At 41.4% G+C, this 17,098-nt stretch overlaps 1 protein-coding gene across 7 annotated transcripts in view; it reads left to right on the top strand.

The window, feature by feature from the left end:
* The window catches only part of kcnip4a (potassium voltage-gated channel interacting protein 4a), a 153,962-nt gene that overhangs the window by 118,535 nt on the left and 18,329 nt on the right, over positions 1-17,098 (top strand). The window contains exon 1 of one of the 7 annotated variants that reach the window (XM_005935226.2): positions 1,146-2,436. The exons of the other annotated variants lie outside the window; for them this stretch is intronic. Coding sequence (XP_005935288.1) covers positions 2,325-2,436 — 112 coding nt within the window. The 5' untranslated portion in view covers positions 1,146-2,324. Of the gene's footprint in view, positions 1-1,145; positions 2,437-17,098 lie in introns of those variants that run through there. 7 annotated transcript variants of the gene reach the window in all.

Here is a 17,098-nt window from a genome sequence, read left to right as displayed (position 1 = left end):
GCTTAAACCAACATAAACAGTTGGTATGAAAATACCACTTAAAAGACTGGACTAACTGGTCTGCTATCCTCTCACCTGTGATTTGGACACAACAAATTCAGAGTAAAAATATATGTATAGATTGTAGACTATGGGATAAACTGCTGGCATCTAGATCTGACAACAACAGTTATTTTATCTGCTATTATCTATGCAATAATGGCATCTGACTGTTCTTTTAGTGTCTGTAATAGATGGATTTAAGTAAAACACAGATAAAAGCAATGATTGAATATGTTACTTAGGAAAAAAAATCTTCCTTTTTAAAAGAAAAAAGCATAGAAAGCTGATCCAGACACAGAGCAACTGAGATATTTGCAGTCATTAAATGTTTGGAGAAGAAAAGTAGACTCTTTTGCATGAGGTAATTACAGAATACATGCTGTATTATACTGCCTAAAGATGCACTTTTTGCTCTAACTCAGTTTTCAGAACAGCGCACCCAAAATACAAATATACAAATAAATACACATTTTTAAAATTATTGCATACAAAATAATCCTTGAGTTCAGTCCTCATCAAATGTCTCACTTTGCAAGGACAAGTCTCCCATACCAACGACTTTTTAAAAATGCTCTGGGCTATTCAGGTTAAGCAGGATGTCTGCTGAATATTATTTTCTTTTTCAAATAGCATCATGCTAAATTATTCAGAGAATTAAAAAAAACATGGAATTACATCTCCTACTTTCCATTCTGTGTTGCTGAAGAAAAAGCAGCGGCAGATGGACCGCATGTAAATGGATGAGTGCGCGTTTTTCCATCACTGGAAAAGAGCACTGCGTCACACTGGATATTTATCATAGAGCAATTGAGTAAGCGGTGAGACACGGTTTCTTTCACAGTGCCAAAATAATATCCTGTTGTGATGATTGTAATCAAGTTGGCTTTGTGCATTTACATCAGTGATATATGGCGGACTTTACTCTAAATTGATTCACAGCTTACACGGCAGAGGGACATTCTGAGTCAAAATAATCAAGTAGAGTGCAGTGAAATTGTGTTTGCAGTCGCAAATAACTCACAGAAACGCACAAGCTTTCAATGTGGCTTTTCTACTTGTTTTGAACTTGTAGTTATTGGAGTTAAAGCATTGATTTCCTGAAACATGAAAGCTTATTATTTTCAAAATAAAATGGGAGTAATTTTCTTTCTTTGGTTAAAACAGGATAAATATTGAATGCTGTGCTGTGTGATAATTACAGTCTGCACAGGACCAGTAGATGGTGGTGTCTTCACTCATTTGCTCCAAACGCTGACTGCATGCACCAGCCTCTCTCTTGGACACACACGGTCTCTGTCGCTCTAGTTTTCTTTATCGGCTCGCCACATCTCATCGCAATCAAATGTGATTCAAAAACAAGCGATTAAGTTAAATAAAGTTGTGCGATTTGTTAGAAATGCTCTTGCTTTCTTTACTCCTGAAGTAGGTGATTATCTAGTGAACGCTATCAGCTTTTTCTCTTTTTCCTTCCTTTTGAACCACGAGATATTTATTTTGTCTTGCCTTGCTAGAAAGTTAGTTTGATCTCTCTGTACGGCTTTTTGCAATTTAATTTTTTTTTGCCTCCCATCTCCAAGATCAATCTTCCCTATAACCACAGAATTATGCCGTTTTGTTGATTTAATGGTATAATTATCCAGCAGACAGAATTCAGTTACGCTTGCTGTGCCGCTCCTGTGATTAAAGTTAATTTGAACATGTGTAGCTCCCGCTCGGTTGTGCGCCTTCTAGGACCACACCTCCCCACAGCCTCCGTCTCATCTCCCCTCCCTCACTCATATCCGTCCCCTTTCCTGCTCCCTCCCTTACATTGCAGCGAGGCAGTTGGTGCGCCTGAAAGAGTGAGCGAGAGCTCCAAACTGTCAGAGAACTGCAGAGTTTGCTCTCCCGGCTTTCAAGGGTCTCCTCGTTTGTGAGGGAAGGAAATGAAGAGGAAGAGGATCGTCCTGAATTCTCAGTGACTTCTCGAAATCAGAAACATCCTTAATGACTTCAGGCTTCTCGCAAACCTGAGGACAAGTCTTGCTGATTGTTAATCTCCAATTTTAACCTTACCCAGAGTGGATTTAGAGAACAAGCGAGCAGAAGGCGGGTGCCAGGGGGCGCCCGGCCCGTGCGCTTGGGCCGGCGTAGCGCTGGAGTTGGTGCAGGGGAACTGGAGTGCGGGGCCAGGTGGGAATGGTGGTCCTGGTCCCGGCGGCGGCCCGGAAGTAGAAGAAGCTGGCTCGGGCTCCGGGTTCGGGTCCGGGTATGGCGGTGGGGAGTGGGCAGAAGGGGGAGTGATGCTGAACGCGATCTGGGAAACTGAGGGGCTACAGACGGTGGGCATCGTGGTGTTGGTGTTTGCCTCCATCAAGCTCCTGCACCTTCTGGGGCTCATCAGCTTCTCAGAGGGTAAGACACTGATTTGGAGGTTGTTGGGGTGGTGGAGGGAGGTGGAGGTTGGCAGACACAACAAGTTAAAGCTTGCTGTGTTGCACTGATAGACTGTAATAAGCCTTGCTGATGTATTTTCAATCAGTCTCACCTTTTCAGCTTTCCACGTTTGCTCCCTCAACTCATTAGATTCACTCTCAGTTTGCTCGAAGTTCTCTGAAACTTTCTAAGACTGCAATTTGAAAAGTTTTGAAGTTAACTGAGGTAATCGTTATGCCAAAACAGGAGTGGGAAGCACAAAAAGACGGTCTAATTAATGCGTAGCAAAGGAAATGTCCCAGAAGTATGCGTGAGCTTGTGATGAGATCGAGGAATGTCTTGAGCTGCAAAACGGTGTCACTTCTGAAGCATCAAAACATTTGAGAGGCAAGAGAATTTCTGTATTTCAGACCTTAGAAGCCTCTGTTGTTTTCTTGTGCATGCATTTCACTTTGCTCTTGAGGAAAACTGAGCGGGGAAGTTCGGCAAGCGCAGAATGAGAAAAGAAAGCGTTCAGTTTAGACCTACTGAAGCTGTCTCGTTAAATAAAGTCGAGCACTATGGTAAGCACTTCAAACCGAAGAACAGCACACGCTGCTCAGTAAATACACCTTAACCTGTAATTAGAATAATCAATCAAAGGTGGGTGCATATTCAGAGGGGCAGCAAGTAAATAGAGAGGCGATAATGTGCTTTAGTCAGTAGCAGGAAAAAGCCGACCTGACCCGACCTGAGACGAGTGTTTAGATGGACGTGTTAGCGTCTGTTGACTGTCTCTGGCTGTGCTGTTTCAAAAGCACCTGGGAGCTGGGTTTTCATTTGGGTTGGGGGAATGGTGAACCTCACGCCCGACGTAACAGTTTACATGCCTCGCTAAACACTGGCGACTCAGATTTCCCCTCGCTCTGCATCTCCAAGCGCAGCTGACATGATATTGATTATCGGCGACGGTGAGATTATACAGATGTCAGGGCTGGCATGTCGGGTGCCGTTTGCCTGTTGATGTGATTTATATTCCACAGAGCCGTCTCAGAGCCTGATTACTTACAGAATGCCTGCGCCGGCGGTGCCCGACAGGCTGTCAATACAGATATCGATGTTTTGTTTGTGTTTGCAGTCGTTTTCAGGACGAGGGAATGGTAAAAAGATATTGGGAGAGGGGCTGAAAATGCACGTGAAATGCTTTTCATTAGGCAAATAGGTTTTCAAATGAGAGACCACAAATCTTTTTGTAATCATATCAACACTGGCAAACGCAAGCTGTGTGTAGTCTTAAAATCTCCCACGATGCATGCGGGGGTAGAAAGAAGTTAAATTTTGTAATTAAGCCCATACAGAAGCAAATAAATCATCAAAACTCGAGGTGCAACTAAGAATTACTTTTTAGTTTTATTCCTTTCTTGATTGCTCAATTAGTAAAGGTCCTTTTTTCATTTCACAGATCCCATGTTGACATAAATTGCTCTTTCCATCTAAAGATCTTGTTAGTAAGCAAGCTAAAAGCCAATAAAGGCCTGAATATATTTAGTCAACAGCACATTATTCCACAGTTTCTGTTTCCCTGTAACTGCTTCTATAGCGCAGATATCTTAATGTGTAAATAGGAGAACTTTGCACTGTGTTAGATGGCATCTTTTATAGAGACAGACCAGTTGTGTTCCCTGTTTCCACTGCTCGGTTAAACAAAGCTAAATGTCTTGAAGCGAGGTTTGAATTAAACACAAACTGATCATCTCAACCAGGATTCAGCAGGACAGACAACAAGCATGTTTCCAAATGGTTTAAGGGTATTCTGCACATTTGTAAGTTTCTTGCAGAAAGAGGAGCTAATAATAAGTGGAAACAGGTTTGTTTTTTCTGCATTTTCAAAACTCAGAAAACAACTTTAAGGTCATTATTCAGTCGGCGTTCATATTTTCAAGTCAGCAGGGGCGGAAAAAACTAAAAGAACTGCATTTCAGAAAGGCCAAGCTAAGATCAGGATTCAGGGCTTGTGCTTGCAAATATCTGAGTTGACAGTCTTAACCGCCGAGCATCTGCGTAGCTTCACTTGTATATAAACCTCACAGTTGTATAGATTTACCTTTGTAGCAGCTGTCACGTTCTGCAATAACTAAAATAGTTTGTTTTTGCCCCTTTTATTTTTGAAGAAACCTCCAGGGACAGAGGTTCACTGAAAGCGCACGGTCTGCTTAACATTCATACAGTCAGACACGTTCACAGCTGGGAGCTGCCCAGTACGATCACATCCCTCTACTGCCGGCCACCTGAGCTGCTCCGCTGGGGCTTCTGCAGGATAAAGGTCTTTCTTTCAAAAGCCTGTGTGGGGTAAATGTTGAGGGAGTTTCTCAGCTGCGCTGTAGATTTAAACTGGCAATGTTCCAGTCACGGGAGTTATCTCGAGCCGAGAGCACGCTCTGGATGTGTCCCAGCACTGCTCTGCTCTTTACTGTAAAGAGTCAGCTGGCAGCAAGTAAGAAACTGTACCCTTTGTAAAAAATCAAGTCTGACCTCCTGGGATTGATTATTTCAACTTCACAGACTGTAAGGACCTCAGACCCTGAGAAATAGTTTATTAACAGCCTCTCCCTGCTCCTGGCATGCTTTCACGTTGGAGAAATATAACAGGACTATTGCATCAGACCGTGCACAATCACCAGAGCATTCACTGTGAATAAAAGTAAGGTCTGGCAAGCTGCACAAAAGTCACTTGCTTCAGTTTAATTGTGAATGCAGCAGAACTGATGCATGTGTGCTTGTATTGTTGCCATTGAGCAGAATGGCAGCGCAGCTGGCAAGTGTTTGCCCACCTCGGCTAGCGAAATAATGTAATGACCACTTTTATTAGAGACTGAGTTAAAGATGGAGAAATTACGATGTTTGCTTGTTTTTTGCTGAATAATCAATCACCAAGCCTTCTCCTCCTCCTTGCAGAATAGCGACTAACAATGTGGATTCTTACACTTGCTTATTCACAAACATATCCAGATCCTTCTCACACGTATGTACATTTCTACTTACATAATGCAGTATTGCAAACTGCTGAGTAAAGACTCAAGCCTCAAGGTGCAGGCTAATCAGTATGTCACGAAATGATGAATTATTCTCTGGTTCAGCTGTACACAGCAACACCCCCGACCGTAACCTCGTAGCCCTGCAAACACGCACACACTGCACGCAATTACAGCATTACCAGAACGGTGATGGAACGCTGTGTCAATTTGGACCTGCCGTTTGTTATTACCGGCTCAGAGGACGGAGCATCTCAGCACCCACATTCATCTAACAATGTTCTTATGTTCTGTGTGACCTTGATTGGATTTTCAAAGGCAGGCAAATAAAAATAATTTGTGTCAGCAACTGACCAGGACCCTTTTTTGTTCCCTATTGCCTGTTTTTATTTACTTATTTAGAGTGGTAATAAAGTGCTAATGAGCATGTTGGCTCGATTTGTTGGTACTTAAGTGACAGGACTCTTATGTACCAACAAATTATGCTTGTAGGTGATGCAGACAAAAACTCCAGTAAAATCAAGCCAAGATAATAGAGCCAGACATAATAATCACCTGCAATTAACTGGACCGTCATCATAGCCACTCTTATGGTTTCAGTCAGTTTGGACACTTGTACTATCGTATAGTACGTTACAGCTTACTTCTGCATGCATTTTCACAGGGCCGTGTGAAATCAAAGGTGAAGGGGTAAAGCTGAACACCTACTTAAAATGACATTTGATGCAGTCTGCAATTTTTTATTTTACCTACAGTGGCTGAAATAAATCTACGACTTTTAGCGAGCTACAGCTAACTAGCGTCTCTGGTGTTGGTGTACCCTCTGTCTAGCAGCTAAAACTTGCTTTATTGGCCCTTCCTTTCCCTGAAATGGGGATAAAAGGAAGCAAGAATTGAGTGCTTCTCAGTTAACTTTTTAACTGAAAGCACAGCATTGAGATACACTCAGTGACACGCTTGTACACACAGAATAGTGGGTGTTAGTATGGCGGTACGTAATCTGAAACACATCATGTTGTTCATTACTTTGTTGATAATCACATATCTCATGGATGGTTTGAAGAATGATCGACGAAGGTCCTGGTTTCCATATTCTCCCTGTGTCAGTGTGTGTTTTTGCTGGGTACTCTGATTGCCTCCCACAGTCCAAAGACATGATGGATTCTAAATGGTAAGGCAAAATTCTAAATTGCCTGTAGGTGTGAGTGGCTGTCTGTCTCCATTCAGTTAAATTCAGCTCAATTTATTTTATATAGTGGCAAATGACAACAACACTCAAGGCAAATTGAAAGGTAAAGACCCCACAATAATACAGAGAAAACACCAACAATCAGGCGATCCCCTTTGAGCAAGCTTTCGGCAGTGGGAAGGAAAAACTCCCTTTTAACAGGAAGAAACCTCTGATAGAACCAGGCTCAGGGATGGATCACATCTACTGCCACCAGTTGGGCTGAGGGGAGGAAGACGGGAGAAAAGACACTATGCGTTAGTTCTGCAAACAGATTGGCAACCTGTGTGGGGGTGTACCCCTCCTCTCCTCCTGTGACAGGTGGGATAGGCTTCACCAACCCTGAATTGGAAAAGGGGGAAGAAAATGGATGCACAGTCACATGGATGAAGCCAATTGAAGCACCACCAGTTGGTTTACATTTCAATATCTCTACAGATACTGCATTAATTGTCTTTACACAATTTTTATGTCCTGCTGTCCATTTCCACTGCTTTAGGTTGTGAACACCTTTTGTTAAACATAACTAACACATTTTAGATCAATGTGCTAAGTTAAGAAGATGAAAATGCTGATAGCGCAAATATAGTTAGAGCTCATTGTGACACCGCTTTTGTTTCAGATTTCTTTGATTGGGTGTTAAGGATCAACCAAGCTTTGCTGAGTGTTATAATCGTGCTCAGCTAATGTTAATAAGCAGCAAGATGTCTAAAGCCTGCTGCGTAAAAATCTTTGGAACCCACAGCTGGTGAATTTTTATCATCCAAAATTATGAGTGACCTTTCTGTTGCTGTTTGGTGGCATTTATTTATGATCAAGCTGTTCTGACATGCTTGTCATTGATAATCACATCATCTCGGCATGAAGCTGGCCATACAGTAGAACAGGGGTAGGCAACCTTTCTGATGGCGAGTGCCATTTAAAATTTCCTCAGAAGTCAATGTGCCATATGATTGCATTAGCAATAAATTTAATAACGCTCTTTATTAACAGTTACACACTATATAGGACCACTTTATAGAATTGTATTTGTTCGCAGATGTTGGCAGCTATCAGCGAATAGTTATCAGCAATTTTGAAACAAAAAAAGACACTTTTTATCCATAACAGCAAATACAGAAAATACAGAAAATACAAATGCTATTGATGGTCTCCTCACAACAATGATAAGAAAAATAAACCATGTTAATGTGTGTTAATGTGATCTCTGGTCTCCCACTCAGAGACACAGGTCTCCGAGTGTCCAGCATTCAGATGGCTACCTGAGGACACTCATGTGAGAGAAAATCTGCTCACACAGATATTAGAGCCAAATACTGTCAATAAGGCCTCTGCAATGTTCTGAAGACAGTTAAACTTGTCAGGTATTGATGTCCAGCAGGTGAAAATGCAGCTCCATGAACACGCACATCTATGGATTCCAGCTACTTCGATGCTATATGTATGATTTCTATACATTTTACGTCAGATAAAAACTTTGGTTGTAAGCTTCAGATAATTTTTTAATAAAAGCTGGACATTTTAAATGAGAATAAGAAAGTATTTATTTGTGCCCCCCTCTCCCTGTTAATGCCCTACCTGGCCCCCTGGCAAAACTTTGCTAGATCCGCCCCTGCACAGTTACCAGCTGTCAGCTACTTAGAAAAGGATCCTGGTGTTATTTGTCTCTCAGAAACAGTTCATAACTTCCCTTCAACTCATTCATGTCACCTAAAAGGTAAACCTGTTTCTCCATCACCTGTTCAGCTCTGATGATCCAGTAAGGACAGCTCCTGGTTTCATCTTCATGTTTCCCTCTCACCACATATCCAAACCGACATCATGACCAGCAGCTTTACAGCTGTGGCTCCAGCAAACATCAGCTGATAGTAGAAAGTAATATTAAATAAATTCTAACAACAGCTGATCAAGTTTAAACGTGCTGCTGTTGTTTAGCGCGACATCCGCTGGTTTCCTCTTTCTGGTGCAAAGTGGGCGATAAACAAACAAGAGAGAAAAGCCGATCAGCTGATCATTGATCAGTTTCATGATTGAAGTAGCAACAGGAGAGAGAGGGGAGAGAATGAGAGGAGAAGAGGCAGCTGTGCAGCAAAGACACAGAATAACTCCAGCTTTGTGTCTTTTTCATTCTAGCTGAAGTCCGGGACAAACTGTTCCTTTTCACCTCAACACGAAACGCGTAATATTTTCTCTCAATGCGGGGCGATTCCGTCTTTTTACGGGACGGTTGGCAACTCTACTAACTAACCTTATAAATTAAATAAAGTTCACTATCAGTAAGTAACATCATAGCACCCACCCAGCAGTATAGAAACTCCGTCATGCTAGCTAGTACGCAGTACGAGTTATTGTAGCTGACTGTAAAAAGTCAGCACAACAAAAATAAACTACACCTAAACTTGGTTTATATCTGACCCAGACAGACTGCAGGTCATAACTTCTTACCTGAAGCTCAGTTCACCTGACACTCGGACCAGCGGTCTCTCCTCCTGCCTCCCCTTTCTCTCATCCACCTGCTGGCCTCCACCACTTGCTAATTTTACTGAATCTGAGGAAGCTCCGCCATAGCCACCACCAAACAACTGAGTTATTTTTACACACTGACCAGAATCTGGCCAATCCACCACCTTTCAGTGTTTTACCGTTACAAAGGGGGGGAAAAAAGTCACCGGGCCACCGAGCAAATGCCCGGTATGCCCGATGGCCAGTCCAGCTATGGTCAAGCCATCAGTTAACCCTTCGGTTGCCGACCCCTGCAGTAGGAGAATGACAGCTAACTGTGCTGTTCTTTATGTCTTCATTGTCTGTACACATACTTATGATATTGTTTAAGGCATACAGCCTGTGAGGGATTTATATCACTGTAAAATACCAAAAAGGTATTCTTCATTTTTTTAAGTGCATTGCGTTCATTTTTCATTCAAATGCGTTGTTTTTTCGGACATCGTAGATGGTTTAGTGCATCTTTATTATGGGATTGTTTTGTTTAAGTCACATATCATCAAAGTTGGGTCAGAAGTGTTTAGCATCCTTTTTGTTATGATGGATGGCATTTACAGTCTTTTCAGTAAATTCATTTGGCTGTGTCCATTGTGGGAATAAATCTAATAATTACTCCAGCAGGCAAACTTTTAAAAGATTGGAAACAAATCCAGTCAAAGGTAAAGAAGTGTAAAGTGTTTTGTAGCGCTTTAATCTCTCATCCACTCAGCAGTAAATTTAAACAGTCAAATGGTCTAATTTTCCTTTAGCTACTTTCTATGCTTTAGAGCAACCACCTGTGCTGCGTTACCGGTCCTCATGGTGTCTTTTGAGGCAAGAAGGGCCTGGCAGTGGATCTTAGTGGAAGTAAGAGGAATTACTTTAAAGCAAGGGCAAGTATCACACAAGCAATCAATGTTGATGAAAACATCACTGGTAATAAGTGGTGATAAAAGTAAGCTGCATGCTTCTGAGGCAAGGATATATATGCTGCGAGATAGGTGATGGCAGCATGAAAAAGCTCCCCATGGACGAGTGAGCAGGAGGCACAATATATACTTAAAGATTCACTTAATTAAATGACCTGTACATACAGCGCAGCGATGTAGGACACAACCTCCAAAGCACATTGTCTTGTGAATACATTAAGAGGTTTTTAAGGATTTGGTGTTGCATTTTTTGGGGTTAATTTAAGCTTGAGCCTTGCTTCTTTCAACCATCTCTAGACCTTTGAAGTTGCACGTGCTTTTCCCCCTTTTTTTTTTAATCAAGGCTGCACAACAAGCGTGCTCATTCAGCGTGTTTCTGGCTTTAATTAGCCTGCAAAATGAATAATCATTCCAGCAACAGTATTGTCCATAATTAAACCAAGGACATCAGTTCTTATTCATAATGCATGTTTCTTGTTGTGGTTGATTGTGAATTCAGTGGGGTTTATAGTCCCCATTAATTTCACTGAGGATTTATTTTTTTGTTGTTTGTGGGTGGAAGCTGGGGGAGGGGGGTCTGCATGTTTGGGCACAACTGATGTTTCTTCTATTTGTTTTGATTTTAACTCCTCGACTAACTGAACATCAGGGCTTTTTGGAAGAATTTAGTGGTGTGCACTATTGTAAAAAGAACTGGGACACTGGGAAATATAAAGTGCTGAATTGTACCTCTTGCAAACCAATCTCATATCACGAGAGATTCCACTGTTATATTGAAACCATTTGCTGAGCAAGGACAAGTCTGAATTTGCACTGAGTCTGATGAAATATCATACATCATCAGCTGTAAAGCTACAGGAAAATGTTAATGTAGTCCGAGCACATGAAATAATACTTTTCTATATTTGAATAAAAAGGAAGGGGAAAAAAAATCACTTAGCTCATTTGGATCTTATTGGCTGGTGTTGCAGACCATAAATCATCCCAGCTGGCTACTTCCTTTTCATCACAATAGCGGTGGCAGAGTAAAAGCCTCACTGTCAGAGAAATAATGGAGGAAGTAAGTAAAACGTTAATCAACTATTGGGGCCATTTTGTTCCCCTTCAAGTGATCACATCACGTCTTTTGGCTGAGCCGCAGTTTATGGAGAAAATTGGATGTGAGTTCAAAAGTTTGTTTTGGCATCTCAGACTGTTGATGTGAATTACACTGTAAACATTGTCTGGGGTAAAATCCATTAATCCATTGATGCGCTTTTCTGAGTGACTGGTAGCGTCAGTGTCAGCAGCTGGAATAAGGATGACTCACTCTGAAGTTAGTCATAAAGACCATCTCCTCTCCGGGTATCCTTTTTTCTTGGCGTGAAAGCTCTAATCTTTGGAGCTGAAGTATGATAAACCTCCTTTTCCCTCCCTTGTCCCATCTTATAATCTTTAAAATGATTGGAGAAGAAAGGGCAAAGTTCCTTTCCTTCCACTGCTGTAGCAACGCCTTCCTAGAGACAGACTATTATTGAAGCACTTCCACATGACAAATGATTGCAATTAAAAACATAGACTGCTCTTTCCCCCAGATTCCAATAAATGGTGATGGTGTGTCATTATGGCCGGCGTGAGAGTCCGCTCTCGCTCATAAAGAACCTTGCCATCCGGTTCCCAGACCACCAGTCAGTGCAGTCACTCACACTCAGGTCAGAACAGGAAAGGACAGCTTTTTATGGTCCTGGCCATACTCAGCATGAAAAATTAGTTCCTACATGTCTTCGGTATCCGCTTGTTTAAACTAATTAAAACTACTATTATTGCATTAGGCAACATAGAAGCTGTAGCAAATTGTACTAATGGTGGAAAGCATTGGATAATGTGTTCCTGGTGCCAGTAAAGAGCCACTGTAATTGGAGATATTTTGCCTTCTGTCTTGTAATAGCTAACCTGCTGTAAAGGGAATAGTCAAGGCTTCTGTTCACACGGATCCGTTCCCGGTCTCCTTGGTTTGGCTCGTTTGGATGTTCTTTTCATTACTGGCAGCATGACGCAGAATTTTTAATTTGTCTCTGGATAAATAAATTCATATCTCAGCAAAAAGAGTTTGCACTGTTCCATGTGGTCTAAGAAATTTGCTCGACTGACCTTGCCCTCCAACTCCTTCCTATTACTACAGCGATTACACTGCCATTTTTCCTGCCTGCCATAAGAAACTGTTTTATTAAATAACAGAAATGACATATCGCTTTGGCTGACTCTGGTCTCAGAGCTTATTTGTATTTGTGGCCACCAAAATGGAAACAAATGGCAGGTCTGTATCCACCTCCCTCTTTGCTCCTCTCATTTATCTGCTATAGCATGAGGCCTGCGTTTCAATTACTTATCTCTCACTGACTTGAATCTGCAGATCTTACACATGAAAAAAAAATGTGTTGTAATCAGCAGATGTCCACTGCTGGCAGCTCTGGTGTTCAGAGTGCTTCAGGTAGAGGCAAAATCTGCTGGCGTATCTGGAGATGATGGATTCATTGGTGCTTTTGCTCTGCTTTCAACCTCTTTGCTATTAAGTTTTATTACTTGGCATATTTCCAAAGTTCAGTATGTATTTCCCCAAACAGCTGTGTTCCGAGTTGAATATACATGGTGTCACTTTCATCTGAGTAGATACCACATTTGAATGCCCTCCAGCACGCACTGAAATTGACTTCACAGTTACTGGTGTGTTCCATTCTTTAGTGTCGTTTGGTCTTGTCGTGAGCCTTTACCACCATGTCAGTGATATTTAAGTACAGGAGCTCAGAGATTCCCAGATTATACAGAAGGAAACGTTGCAACAGTCCGAAAAGCGAAGACTTTCTGACTCCCTCTACTCCCACATCATCGCTAATGCGGAACTTTATTTTGAGTGGCAACACCTATCATTTAGGAGAAGACTGCAGGGAGTCCTACACGCCTCAAGCGTCAGGGCTACGATGTCCCAGTTGGTATGGGACACAGTGAATGCAGTCACCATAAACTAGCCATTATGCTATGTTCCATTTGTTAACTTCTGAGTTGCCCCCCCAAATTGAATTCCTGGCTTGGAGAGCTGGACATGTCCTGCAATCTTTGACTTTACAATCCAAGATGATGGCAGTGCATGGAAAGAGCAGTAAATCATTCAATCTGTACTATTACTTTATGTATTTATAACTTGGTAAATAAGCGATTCATGGAGGATCAGGCACTATCCATGAATGGGTTGCACCTAGACATTGAATTCAGTTCAATTTTATTTATAAAACGCCTAACCACAACAACAGTCGCCTCAAGGCGCTTTATATTGTAAGGTAGACACTACAATAATACATACAGAGAAAACCCCAGCAATCATATGACCCCCCTATGAGCAAGCACTTTGGCGACAGTGGGAAGGAAAAACTCCCTTTTAACAGGAAGAAACCTCTGACAGAACCAGGCTCAGGGAGGGGCGGCCATCTGCTGTGACCGGGCTGAATTACTAGTGATGGATGGATGACTCGACCTTGTTAGAAGCAAAATAAATCCAGTTTTTCCTTGTGCTTCCAATGTTACTACTGTAGCAGGGTCAACTGTCTTGATGCAGTGACATCACCCCCATCTAAGTTGATGCCAGACTTCTGAGGTTTGGCATCTGACTTGACCTTCTGCTTACCTTCTGCTTCACTGGGCGGCTGCGGGTCAAGAGGTAGAGCAGGTTGTGTATCAATTTGAAGGTTGGTGGTTTAACCCCTGCATCTTCTAGTCTGCTTGTTGTGTCTTTGGACAATGTATTGCAACTCAAGTTGCCCCCAGTTCATCCACTGGAGTGTGATTGTGCGCGTGAATGTTAGGGAAAGTGCCAAAAAGCACAGAATAAATTGCTGTATGACTGGGTGAATGGGTGAATGATGCTTGTAGTACAAAGTGCTCTAAGTGTTCAGCTAAAGCACAAAAGCACCATATAAGCACGAGTCCCATTTACTGCTCTGCTTTGTAGCTTGAAAACTGTTTACCCGTATCTGTATAATCTGGCTGCGCTCGACGTGTTAACATACTGTAATGCAAGCATTACACTAATGCATGCTCATTATGTTTAGCATCTGAGCCAGAGGTATCATCTGTAAACAGATGTTTTAGTGTTGACAGAAGCATATCTTGAGCAATAAATCAACATAGCCACACAACACTTGGCGTAATTCAGTATTCTGCTGGGAGACAGCTTGTGACACCAGAGTTGATGTAACTTCAGGTCAGTTTCACATCACATTGGCCTTTTTTTAGGACTCGTGCCAATCATGCAAGCACAGGCTGCCAGACACTGCTCATCTGCTGCCCTCGTCCCTTGTCTCTGGGTATAATTTCAGTTAATTGCTAGCTGCCAAGTGTCTGCCACGTTTGTCCCCCAAAAACAGCATGCAGCCTTGGGACTTAAACACTGGTAGCGTTACAGCCAAATAACACTGAGCTTAAAAGAAGCATCCTAGCCCCTGGCTCCGGCTGAGTAGATTCGATTTATATGACCGAAAAGGCTTTGCCTCTGAATTTCATCAATTGACTGTATGACCTTCTGTAAATGTTCCATATACAGACTATTACTAATACCAAGGTGACCTTTAGAAAGATGAGAGAATTTAAATCGAGGTATTGACAAACCAGCATGGCAATTACCAGTCACTAGCATCGACTTAAATACCATCCAATCAAACAATCCTTTTTTACAGCCTCTTGTCATTTTGCCTCTGTTTGGTTCATTCAATGATATGAAGCATGTTTAAGGAAAAGCAAATAGCTGTGCTGCATCTAAGATCCAGTCAAATTAAGCTGGCACTGACCCTGCAGATGCCATGAAATTGCTGTGTGTTTTGTTGTAATGTAAAACTTGGCTGATAAGAAGTGGCGCTGCTCGGACTCTACTCCAACTTTGATCTGTCTCGAGGCCACCAGGAGACAGATTAAGGTGTTAAGAGATTAACACCTGGGGAACCACTGACTTTAAAACCTGGCTTGAGGACAGTAAACACTTCAAAATATCCAATACCATCCATCTCTTAATAAATGATGTCTGGCATGTTGTCATTTGTTGTCTTTGTAAAGAGCTTTTTTTTTTTTTTTTTTATAAACCCCAGAAAACCTATAAAGCAGAAGTTGTTGAAAAGGCAGTATATTTTTGTTGACGGACTATCCAATATCGTTGGAATCACTGGCACTTCAGTGAACCAATGCCTCACTAAATCTCTAGCTTAGTAAAACAATCCCATTTTGTGCAGAGCGATTAATTACTTCTTTTAAACCAGTTTGATTCTCGACCAGATACACATCAGGATGCAGATAGAAGCGACAGCAGCACTGGTGTCCTCCGCCACATACAATCACTCACACAGGTGACTTGGAGGATCCCAGAAAATCACTGCTGACCATATTGTGCCTAAAAAAAATGATCGAATCAAATCATGCTGGAAGCCAACAAACTTAAAATTCACTCATTTTATTTTCTCTTGGATATGAACTATTTAATATCTGAGTCAGTAGTGTGTTTGACAACCATTGCAGTCATCCATACCTTGCTGTTATGTTAGCATATTTTGACCCTAAAAGGCCAACAGAGGAATCAGCACAGCCTTGTGATTAACTTGATACCCTCAGTTTCCTGTGTTGCATTGCCAGGATTCAGAACCTGCTATATTAGGAGTTAGCATGGGTTAAGATAAGATCAGATTTGAGTTTGGTTGTCATCTGGAGCTTATCGATGGCCAGTCTCAGTGGTTACTTTGGTGAATGTGAGGAAGTCAGATTTATTCAGGCAGGTTTTGATAGTAAGTGACGCTTTGAAAAGAGCTATTTACATCACTTATTTACTGTCTCTGTTATGATCTTTGTTATTTCATTGCTCCAGAAAAGCTGCAATAACTCATAAGAGTTTATTTCTTCTCTCTATCTCTTTATTTATTGCTGTTAAAGTGAAGTGTTCTGCACTAAAGCCAATCTGATAAGAAGGGTTTTTTTGTTTTTTGTTTTTTACATCTGTTTATTATAGATTTAGCATGATGACATGAGTCTGTTATGGAAACTGATACTAAAAACACCACATAATGATTAATTTTTGATCCAGCCGTACATGTGGTGTATTTGTGGTATCTTTTGTAGCTACTTTAAATGACGTTTTCGTCCTTCTATATTAATTTATTTTAACCTCTGAGACCCCGTGTCTCAGACCGGTTACATCTCGTGCATCCCAAAAAAGAGCTCAGGTCTCATGAGGTTAAGGATGTGCTGCACATGCATCTAAAGTCACGTTTCCACTACAGAAAACTTTCCCTAGGGATTAAAAAAAAAAACCTCTGGGGGAGCTCTGTACTTTTCTGCCACAGTGTGTAAAATATGTTTCCAACAATGATTTTATAGCCCAAAACCAAATGGTGGAGTTGAGGGGGAGTTATTACTTTCTTTTAAAATTTAAGAACTGTGGTTACTCATCACACCATTGGTCTCATTTCCCAGCACTGACTCGGAAATGAGTGAAAATCACCATCTTTCAAAATCAGAATCAACAGCTCTCTCTGTCCCGCCGTTTATATGGCATCAGCAATCTAGAACAGTGTCTTGTATAGTGTGGCTCAAAAATAGGGCAGAAAAACAATCCTTTTCATGAATATAAATTTAAGGATGTGTAAACATTGATGTATTAAAGAATTTGAGATTTTGTCATCATCAGCTTTTGTCATGTAGCTTTCCCCCTTTTTCTGTTTACATGCTTAATGTTAGCCTAAGCTAGCAGCAGAATGGGTATAATGCTGAATAGGAACATTTTAGGTTGCTAACATGGCAAACTAATTGCCCAAATTCAAGGGCTGCATCTTTGAATTTGGCTGCAGGTAAAAACATGATACTTAAAAGATAAGTATGTTATAAGTATGTGCGCATGTTAGCTAACTGACACTAGCATTTAGCTTTAGCGCATCTGTGTGAGTAACCAAAACCTGCTGTTGTTTACATTTTAAACATGAAGC

Source organism: Haplochromis burtoni, unplaced genomic scaffold, assembly GCF_018398535.1.
Source record: "Haplochromis burtoni strain Fernald_Lab_line unplaced genomic scaffold, NCSU_Asbu1 Contig_198, whole genome shotgun sequence".
NCBI classification, from domain to species: Eukaryota; Metazoa; Chordata; class Actinopteri; order Cichliformes; family Cichlidae; genus Haplochromis; species Haplochromis burtoni.
Note: the sequence above shows the minus strand (reverse complement) of the source record. Positions and strands in the feature narration are given on the sequence as shown.